The 11106-nt window shown below is 35.2% G+C and overlaps 1 protein-coding gene across 2 annotated transcripts; it reads left to right on the top strand.

Annotated features, from left to right (window-relative positions):
- The first annotated feature begins 1569 nt into the window (after nt 1–1569).
- On the top strand, nt 1570–7559 carry LOC125218355 (S-adenosyl-L-methionine-dependent methyltransferases superfamily protein). 2 transcript variants are annotated; one of them, XM_048120007.2, is made up of 13 exons: nt 1570–1742; nt 1830–1925; nt 2114–2197; nt 2490–2564; nt 2959–3039; nt 3183–3322; nt 3544–3804; nt 4129–4303; nt 4648–4731; nt 4940–5087; nt 5377–5570; nt 6810–7015; nt 7110–7559. In XM_048120007.2, the coding sequence occupies exons 1-12, from the start codon at nt 1599–1601 to the stop codon at nt 6993–6995; spliced, it is 1668 nt and encodes a 555-aa protein (XP_047975964.2). In that variant the 5' UTR covers nt 1570–1598; the 3' UTR covers nt 6996–7015; nt 7110–7559. The 2 variants fall into 2 exon arrangements, with proteins under 2 accessions (XP_047975964.2, XP_047975966.2); XM_048120009.2 differs by lacking the exon at nt 2490–2564.
- The last annotated feature ends 3547 nt before the right edge of the window (nt 7560–11106 follow it).

The raw sequence follows: 11106 nt of genomic DNA, 5'->3' as shown, positions 1-11106 counted from the left end.
CTCATATACCACTAACTTTTTCAATTCACTATTCTTTACATTTCTTGAAACTTATACCACACTAAATGTGACTCCTATAATGAGACAAAGGGAGTAGATGGTAAATCTAGGTGGTATCACAGACTCACAGGATTGATCGTCATATAATGTGCCACCTTAGTCTCGGTATTCTCAATTGATGTTTATTTTTGTTCATCATTTGTCGTCATACATTATCAACGATGATCATGCCTACAATGATCTTTACCAATGTGTCCGATCCCATGAGTTTTATGTTCTAACTCCCTATTACGTACTAGTAATAAAATCACAAATTTTAATTTAATTAGTATGCATGGCCACAAATTTTCGAGATAATACAACAGCTGGACTGTAGACACGTGGCAGAGTTGGTAGTTGCTAACTCCGTCGCCGGAGCACCGAGATTTGAGTGTACCTTGCTTCCCGGAAACGGCAAAATGTGGTGGCGCGGAGAGCCGCAAATCCCATCCAATTATTGGATATCACTCAAGGATTTTGACAGCTATGTCACATTTCATTGACCCCCCAAACCTAAATCAAAATCACTTGGAATTCTAGTTTTCTCTCTCACACAAACACACACACACACTGAAAAATAAGTCTAATTATAAAGGATAGAGAATGAAATAATATCTGATATATAATAATTGATATGTTGTGATGCCCACCACGTGTGATAAAATACCATCGTGCTTGTCCAAGAACCACAAAAATTGGCATAATCGAATTAGATACTGTTGTGATGTCGGATTCATTATTGTAAAAATTTATAAAGTTATTTATATTTTAAAGATAATAATCGTATTAAATATCTCAAATAATGTGGTCAAAGGCTTCAAACTTGAAAAGCTTAAGTAGGGGTGGAAATACGGCCATACGGGTATCCGTGGATATCCGATCCGAAAAAACCGGGTATCCAAACCTGAAAATCATAAAAATGTCTATCCAAAACCCATCCCGATATATTTTCGGGTACTCCAATACCCGCCCCGGGTATCCATATCCGACGTATCGGGTATCCAAATACCCGACTCTTTACATGTGTTAATAATTAATAAAAAAATTAAATTTTATATATTGATAGAAATATAGAAATATCTAAATCGACCAATATCTTTAATGTTACATTTATTTTGTAGTATAAAACTAAAAAAAATGGATCACTTTTATTTTAAAGTATAAGATTATATTTAATGCAAAATGGCTAAACCTAATTTAAAATATGCTTTAAATAATAAATTGGATATTTGGGTAATACCCGATACCAATTCGGGTTATCCAATACCCGATTTATCTTATATTTCAATACCCAATCCCATAAAAATGAATATTGGGTATCCAAATCCGGCGGATATCGGATCAGGTACGGGTAAATCTAATACCTGATATCCGTATTCCCACCCCTAAGCTTAAGCTCCTTTATTTCTATTATGGGCATATACTTCATCAGGCCCAACATATGCCCCGGCCCAATTTAGGAAACCGAAGTTGTATTCTGTTGGGCCGAAAAAGGAGAAATATAATAAAAAAAATTCAAAAAAATGAAGAACTCAACAAGATTAGCTGCGGACGGCGGCATGGCTGGCGGCGGCGGCGGAGACGGCGATCGTAGATACTCGTGCAGGACGACAAGCGAAACTCTGGAGTGGATCCACGGCATAATAGATTTCCTCATACGTTACCGATTTTTCCTAGATGCTCACGTCGTTAATTTCTACAAGGTGAATTTCCTGGCTATTCGATCAAATTGAAGGAATTGACAATCTCTTTTGCTTCATGTATGTTTTTTGTGTGTTAATTTGATACAGGATAGGCTGTGGGAAGCAGTTGATGGAGAGTGGATGGATTGCCTGCGTAGAGAGCCTGTCGAGAAACTGATGCAAATTCCTTCTGGTGTGGTCCAGGTATTTCTTCATTCTATCGATTTTGTGCTTTTATATCGTCTGCTTTATGCATAAATTCATGAATCCTGACTAATTGTTCACTAGGAGGGGAAATGGACATAATCGGTAATTAAACCATGATGCTTTGCACAGTATTGCGAATGTGGCTGATGTAATTTGTAAATCACTCTAAGTTTACATGATGCCAGGAACATTGGCCTGCTTCACTCAAGGAATATGTGCACACAGTGAGGTCTCTTAGTCTTCCTCGCAACCAGGCAGATATACAGAAGGTATTTCCAGCTTAGAGTCGTTCATTATTAGCTGTGTCGTGGACTGATGGTGAATTGTTCCTGCATTGTTGAGGCTGAAACATGTTAGTTTAGTGGAATATGTCATCATGTTTTATTTGCTTCAGCTGAAGTGAGCTGAGAACAGAACATTCTGTGGATGCATCCTGGAATTTTACTGATACAACCAGCTTCTTTTTTTCGTCCTTATATTTGTTTTCTACTACCTAGCAAATTTACTAGGATTCATTATGAGCGTGGATTTTGGGTTGAGTTTCTTCATTTGTCTTCCCAGGCTTTCCCAGGTGTGAGAGTAGCAGAACTCAATAATGTAATTTCGCAAGGCATGAATCGGAAGAAAAAACATGAAGTAGGCTCCATATATTCGCCTCTTTTCCCTTGGAATATTTTAATTCTCTTAAAAGTAGTATTTCCTTAATTCTACCCTGTATTTTATGAGGGAATCCTAAAGTTACCAATGAAACTTAATTTTCTTTGCATTGATTGATGATGTACTTGTTTCAATCAGGTCACTTATGAAGTTAGTTCCAAATTAATTGGTATAGAAAAGTTCTTAGATAGATGGATTTGCCTGTACAAATTGCATGTATAAATTTCTGAATAATATCGATAGTAATTGAAGTTGGTTGTAACCACATGTCCATAAATTAGAAGTTAATGTGATGTCTTTTGGCTTTAATTGACAGTTCAATTGGTGGAACTTGGAGGGGTAACTTACTCGTATTTGATGTTTGCCTGAGTAGATAGAAGCCCTTGCTGCTGTTATTGGTTCAATTGCTAGGAGAGTTGGAGCCGACACTGTCGTCGATGTTGGTTCGGGGCAGGTGTTGTATCTCTTGCTTTGGTTGTATCTACATAAATGCTTACTCCAACCACATTCTAGCTCATGTATAGTCAGGGAACTTGTATTTTTTTAACTCGTTCCAGACACTTTTATGTTTAATGGGTTCATGGTTTGGTTTTGCAGGGTTACCTTTCTCAAGTTCTTTCCTTTGAGCAAGGTCTTTCTGTAATAGCAATTGATGCCTCTTCCCACCATGGGAGCATCACAGATGCACGGGCTAAACGAATTGAGAAATATTATGCAGCTAAATTATGCAAATCTAGGTGTGGGATTTATTTATTATATTTATATTTGTGGGTCTTTTAAGTTTCATAGACCTACTCTTCATTTCATACACCTGTGCAAACTTTATTGGCCAAGCCTGTTTGTCACATATACCTGCTGAATAAAGATTTGTGTTGAATTATATTTCCTAAATACGTATGCTGACTGAGAGAATTTTCTTTTACCTTTATCTTAGAGACTGATTGAATTCTTGTACCAGATTACAAAATAAAGGTTTCAGCAAACCCAGAACAGTCACATGCCAAGTGCTGTCCCCTGCAATGTTGAAAGATGTCAGCAGCTCTTTAGTCCAGGTTGATGATTTGGATAAATCTTCGATTATCAGGACACAGGCTGAAAAAAATTCCCTAGAAGAAACTAATGGAAGTAAATCTCCCTCGTCCTTGAAAGGGAATGCCAACTCTTCATTGGTTCTGGCCGGACTTCATGCCTGTGGAGATCTTTCAGTGACTATGCTTAGGTTGGTGTCAGAGAATTTCCTATGTTCAGTAGAGTTTTCATGATATATTGACATGGACAAGTTACCTTATGTTCTTTTTTTTTGGATGGCTAAATGAATTTAAATATGAAGGCCGCGCCTGAGATCTTAGATCTTTGGTCTCAAGCATTAACCTCTCTACCGCTAGGCTAATTCACACACACACCTTATGTTCTTTAGTACTCAAGCATTAAGGTTGTGAGGTAGCAATGATATTGATGGTGCCACTATTTGCAATTTGCTATAGTATTCTATTCATTCTGCATTTAATTTGTTAATTCATTCATTCTTGTTATTTGTATCTAGGACATTCATGGAATGTGATGAAGTTAAAGCAGTGATAAGCATTGGTTGTTGTTATAACTTATTATCTGAAGATGACACCGCAGAGGCAGATAATCTATATGGTTTTCCAATGAGCAAAGGCACTAAATCTGCAAGTTTCAGGCTAGGAAGAAATGCCCGTGATCTCGCCTGTCAGGTAGCTTTCGTTTTGACATGTCTTTTAATACAGTGCTAAATTGTATTTTGGCTTGGTATTGCTCGGATTCAAGATACCAAGGTGCATAAAATTTCATTTGGTGCAGCTGATCCAACAACTTAATTTCTCATTTTTCTACCTCCAATGAAAGATACCGGTAGTGCATTATTATGTTTTGTAGGGTGCTGCTTCAGATAATATTTTGGACCATGTTTGGATAAATGTTTTCATATGCTTTTATTAATTTTACCCTTTCTTAAAAAATAAACATGTACAGTACATAATATTTCCAGTGCCTTTCTGTGAGGATCAACTATTTTGCTAACCTTGCTTAATTTCATTAGAGTCCAGATAGATGGAGAACATTGGGAGAAGCGGCTGGCCTCCACAATTTTGAGCTTCATGCATTTCGTGCTTCCTTTCAGATGGTACAGACTACAGACCACAGCATGTTTTGGGGGAATTTTTATCTGTAACCTGTATTTAAATTTGGCAGTAGCATTCCTTTCATTAAGTCAGTTGTTAGCTGTGCTGAAAATTATGGTGACCATGAGCCATAACTACGTTTAGTGAGTAAAATGTAGAATCAGTTCATTTTTCACTAAAGTTTCACTGATCATGATGATTCTGTTGAAGGTTCTGTTCCGGTACTATCCTGAAACCATATTTAGAAACCCTTCCATAGGCCGTCAAGGCAAGGCTATACGCCGCCAACACAACAGAAGGATCCTGGTTTTGGATGCAGATTCGATTGATAGTGCTGAATCTTTCTCTCAGAAAAATTGTAGGTCTTTCATTTCTTGAATCCCAGTTTGCTGTAGTTGGCTTATCAGTGTATAAAGTTAAAGTTGTTTTCTCTCTATGAAATCTTCTAAGTATCATTTGAAATTCCATGGTTTGCAGTTGCTGGCAATATAAATATCAAGGACCTAGAAATCCCCCACCCTAGAATTATGGAAAGAGAAACCTGTGCTTTTATTGACTCCTATAGTATAGTTGTAGCCCAGCTAATAGAAAGTTCTAGTTTCTATCTTGCATATGGCTATATAATTTATATTGTTATACTTTTGCAGGTTCCACCTGGGCTAGAAATCGTTTGATTAATGAACCTTATTCATATCCAGAATCTTCAAATGAAGAGTCTCATGATGTTGATAGATACTCCATGTTTGTGAAGTTTTGTAAGTCTGGATTAGATCGGCTTGAGTTAAATGATTCACAGGATATTGAATATTCTCGTGTGTGGAAGGAAACAGAAGAATTTTCTGTAAGTTAGTTTTCCTAAATATCTGATTTTCTTCCGGATGTTTTATGTTTATTTTTTGATTGATCCAGATGATGTTCCGTTTTTGCTTGTTTATTTTTTCTTACGGTCTCGTATCCAAATTTAGAAGGAAAAGATAAATTTTGTGATTAGAAATATGGTCCTCCATCATGATTGCCTATCTTAGCATTCCACATAGTTCAGTTCATTGCTGTGGGAAGGGATTAGGGTTAATTTGTGAAACATGATCAGGATCATATACAGACACAAATTTGGGCCATTGACATTTGGATCCTGAAAATCTTCTAAACGGGTGTTGATAAAAATATGTTAAAAGAGACATGAGCTAAATCATCATGTTGCCTATAATATATTTGTAGGAATAGGATGTAGAGGACTCCATCCTCCTTTGGTATAGATACTTGTATTACTTTTTTTTTTTCATATGAAGTGAAGCATGGATGTTGTTTTACATTTTACTTTTTTGATTAACGGGAAGTTATTTGAACAAAAGTTAAATAGAGAATATACAGTAAAAACAAAGCTCCAGATCCTAGGGAGCATTTTGAGGACCATTGGATTAGCTGCTCTCCTCAGAGGTTAATATTAGAAATGGGCCACTCACCCCCTTAAAAGGCCTCATAAGGGGGGAGGGTTATCCACAGTTATATAGATTAAATGGGATCTTCACCAAGTCGATGTGGGACAAGATTTAGGCATTTGACCGTTAATATTAACATGGCTTGGTTGTTAGACTGAACTTAGTATGTTTAGCAGTACAATAAAATATTTCCATCTGAAATGTAGTTTTGTTAGTCCTGTGTATGCAAGGATGCCACATAGTTGAAAAGAATAGCTATGAAAGATAAAAAGATTCATTGAGATCTTGGTTTAGGAAGTATGGTACCTCTGTTAATTGTTTGAATATTAATCTGATTTTGAGCCTTATTAATCTTGAACGACAAGAAGTCCTCTGCCTTAGAATGTGGCTTGATAGAGTATTCCATGATCAAGCATGTTTACATGCAAGGTTATTAAATCTGACCTTTCGTGTATGTCTATAATCTACACATATTTAGGTGATTTAGTTATGAAAGGCTACTGGCTATTAATATTTGTATCTGGTAGTGCCCCTTTAGTTTTCTTGTTTTTCCTATGTGATATAAGTTGAAATATTTCTTCTAAAATAGTTATGAGTGCAGTATTTTCTTATATTCAGATGAATAACATTATTAAGTGCAGGAACTTATTGGGCCGTATTGGACACTACGGGCTGCTCTAGGACCTATTTTAGAAACTCTACTGCTGCTCGATAGGCTACTTTATCTCCAGGAGCAGAGCAATGTGCTCAGTGAGGCAGTTATGGTACCTTTATTTGATCCTATATTATCTCCCAGGAATGTGGCGTTAATAGCTAGAAAGATCTGAAACCATCTTCAAACTTCAAGGTCCGAAAAGTCATGCACGTTTGCCCATGAATAGATATCGCCTTTTTCACATGGCTTCTCACTTTCGATATTAATGTCTTTATATCCACTGTAGCTGAAGTTGATACCGGTATGCTGTATATCAGAAGCTGCTTGTCTTGCGTTTCTGCACTTTCAATGATGGTATCATCTCCACGCTTTCCTGTTTTATATATTCGAGAATAATGCAGTTCATTCAAGATGACGCCTGGTTCTATTATTTTCTGTTGATGTATTGTTATCTATTTCTCTCGAGTCCTACGAGTGAAAAGGTATGCACCGTGTAAGTCATATGAATGCGCGCGTGTCCACCAAATTTTTTCCCAGGAGGAGAATAAAGAAAGTGATGCTTTGTGTGAAAATGGCAGCCTCTTTTGTTATCTAGCTTAGCAAGAATCTGATGTTCTGGTCTTTTAAAAGATCTGGGACCGCCGGACCAGTACATACGTGCACCAAAATTTCAACAAAATTAGTTTTCGGTCTCGAAAACACAGCCTTTTTTGTGTTAATGCATGTTATTTTCATAGTTGTGCTCTTCTGTTTTTCCTTCTCGTTGAAAGTCAGTCTTTTGATTTCTTTTCTGTATCCTCTACTATGTTTCAAACTTGTATTTTTTTACATGTGGCTAGCTAAATCGAGATTGAAATGCGATAAAGAAAAGAGAACTCGGTGGAAAGTAGTTGCGGTGGCCAACTGTTTGATGCGAAGGCTTATCAACCTAGGCAAATGGTTGGTCACGACACGGGCTATTTTTCTAATAGATCATTCATTTTGCTACCTAAACAACCCTAAAAAATTATTTATCATAATTGATAATACTGAATCTAATAATAAAGAAATATCAATTTCCTACTAAATTCTTAATTGCTAAATAGACTAGAACACTTTGAAACTGAAAATTTTGTATTAACTTTGTTAATACTATTATACACTTTTAAAAGCGACACTTGTTATCAATCGTAGTAAAAGCCTTAAGAGTATCCATAATAGCCGACTAGCTGAAGATATAACCACCGGTGTGTTGCTAGGGCGCTCGGCTAGTCCGCTATTGCGGTAGGCTAGCCGAGTGGATGAAAAAACCAACGCCCTAGAGCTAGGGCACGGACTAGCACGATTAGCCGATCGCTAGTCCACAATTGTGTCTTTTAAATAATTTTTTTAAAAACTTTTTCTAAAATATCATATTCCCATTTCATTTTTTCTGTCTTTTTTTTTTCCAATTCATTTCGTTGTTGTTTTTGGTGTTTTTTTTTTTCTCGGGAGGGCTAGGCTATAACTAGTCTATTGCTAGGCTGTTGCTTGGTTAGGGCATTAGCTAAGCTGTAGGAAGGGCATAATGATGTGGTAGGAGGAGTTTTTGGCTAGGCTATTGTTAGTCCACTCCTATTGTGGATGGTCTTAGAGCATTCACAATAAGGCTGAACTTTGCGGGCCTTATAGCAGGCATTGTTTTTTTTTTCTTGCCGCATCATTTTCAACCATAGCCTAAGCTGATCGGTGCATTTTGCACCTGTTTTGATTTTTTTTTTTCTATCTTACTTTAATTTTGATACAGTAATTTATCTATAAAAATACTATTGTTTCTCATCTCGTTTCACCATCCCTTTATTCCACTCTCATTGTATATTTTCTTTCCGGCGGTCTGCCAATAAATTCCATGACCCCGACATCTCAGATCCATTTGTCGCGTACTGATTTTTCGGGGCCTTATTGCTAATGCCAATAGGAACCTGATTTTTTAGGCCTTACTGGTATTGCCAATAGGAACCTTAATGTTGAGGGAATGCGTCTCTAATTAGTTTACAACTTGTCATCCTAATAGCCTCACAAATACAATCGAAGTCGCAATCATAGTAAAGGTGAGTAAATGAAACTATTCAATGTACTTAACTTAAGCACACATATACAACTACAAAATCAACTCTTCTCTTTGATAAGCATTTGGTCAAAAACACTGTGCAAATGTGTATCTATCAAAACGCATCGTTGTCGCCATGATAGTGCTGTAATTCTTATCGAAACACTTAGCTACATATCCCTTTCTCAGATAACAAGGTTCCACAATTATTCCTTCCAAATTTTTATCTTCTAAATTTTCGTTAATTTGTCACATTCGACCTTAGAATATTCAAACTCTTCGTCTATAATGAAATTATCAATTTATTTAACACCCTAACAATTGTGGATAGAATGTTACGTTCATTTCATTCCATTCTACTATCAAATCATTTCAACTCAATGTTCAAATGTGTTATTGAAAACTTGGAATTATGGTTAATTGACCTAGTTATGTTCTAATTAGCTTGTGTGGCAAGATTAATTCGTAATCATGCCACTTGATACCTGTTGTTGTATCTTGTAACAACGTTAGCATCTGCCAATGAGTTTAAAGTCGGTTGTGCCAACCTTCAAGTTGCAAGCCCAAAGTCTAATGTTATTTTTATTATATGATTTTGGAATCTAATAATTTGAATGAATCCTATTAGCTCATGATTATATATTAGTTAATTTCGAAGCAACGAAGAAAGTGGATACTTTGATACTATGATGACGCAGAAAAAAAAATATTTATAAGGAATGTGATGATCCGCTTTGCTTATACTAGTAGAATATGTACATACATATTAAAAATAATACTATATTGAAAAAAAATACTAATAATATGTTTAGTACAGAGTATAGTACTTTAAAACTAGTACAAAGTAAAACATGGACATTTGAGACAACACGTGAATTAATGCATAATTGGTAAATAAGAGAAATGAGATGAAAAGTAGGTTAAAATAGTGTTAATGGATATTTTTCATTTTCATTTTGTAGTACTATTTTTAACATTTTCTTTTTACCTTCTCAACCTAGTCTATATATTGTATCCATTTTTCCTTGTTTCTTTTTCTTTTTCTTTTTTTTTTTTTCTTAATTTTAGTTCCTCTTAATCATCAGCTGATCTTCATCTGCGTAAATTTAGTAAAGGACTAAAATCAATTATAGCCAATTTAAAATTAACAATAGAATAAAAGAAATAAATAGTGTTGCAGGAGTTTAAGCCCATTCACCCAATAAGGTGTGTCTACCACTGTCTGTAGTGATTAAAAATTGTATATGTGTGTGAGTTGGCCAAGCAGTAAAAATGTTAATGCCTGAGGCTAAAGATCGCAAGTTCGAGTCCTTCATGGATGACCTTTAAATTTAAATTCATTTACCCATAAAAAATATTAAAATTGTCGGTACTACATAAAATTCATCCAAGAAATTTTATCGTAGGACAGTTGACAAATTCATTGCCGCGCGGCAAATTTATTTCCAAGAAATTTTATCGACGATTTAAGTTCATGTTACTAAGTTTTGCGATTATTTAACATTTTCAAAGGAAAAATAATAATTTGAAAGGTTTCAAAGAAATAAAAAAAAATTGGTTTATTTGAAGTATTTTTTATTTGAAAAAAATATAAAAGAATTTTTAAAAGTAGATTCAATTCTATTGTGTAAATTAAGAGAAGTAGAAGTACAAGTCACTTATCACACATAAATAGGAACTTATTCCACATAAATAGCTAGAGGGCTAGTATGCTTAAATTTAGCCTTTGATCTCATATATATTATGATCAATTCTCTCAAAGATAAGTATTGAGCCCCACCAATCTAAGAATCTAAGTAAGCATAAGATAAAATCTCATACAAACAATTCTTCTCTTTCTAATTCTTTATCACAATCCTAAGCTTAAAATTCATCCACATTAGTTCAATAAAAATAAGGACCAGATCGAGCTTGGCATTGACAATCAACCCAAAAAAATCCCTACACATACAAAAGCTAAATACTTTTAAAACTCACTTTGCATTGACTAGATGGCATTGACGATAAATGGTAGACAATTAGGCATTAACTATTTGTAATAGTTCATAATTATTTTTAGTATAGCATTAAAGATCCTACTTGATATAGGAAATTGACATAACATAAACTAGGAGATAGATAGGGACATATAATTAAAGGGTTGGACAATTTATGATTACCGAAGCTAAGATTCTTTTCTCACTCCCCTTTTTTGTGTTTGTGATTTAGCATGTTT

Source organism: Salvia hispanica, chromosome 1 (assembly GCF_029641045.1).
Source record: "Salvia hispanica isolate PSC_SH4W2 chromosome 1, Shi_PSC_v1, whole genome shotgun sequence".
Classification (NCBI taxonomy): Eukaryota; Viridiplantae; Streptophyta; class Magnoliopsida; order Lamiales; family Lamiaceae; genus Salvia; species Salvia hispanica.
This window is presented reverse-complemented; position numbering and strand designations above follow the sequence as displayed.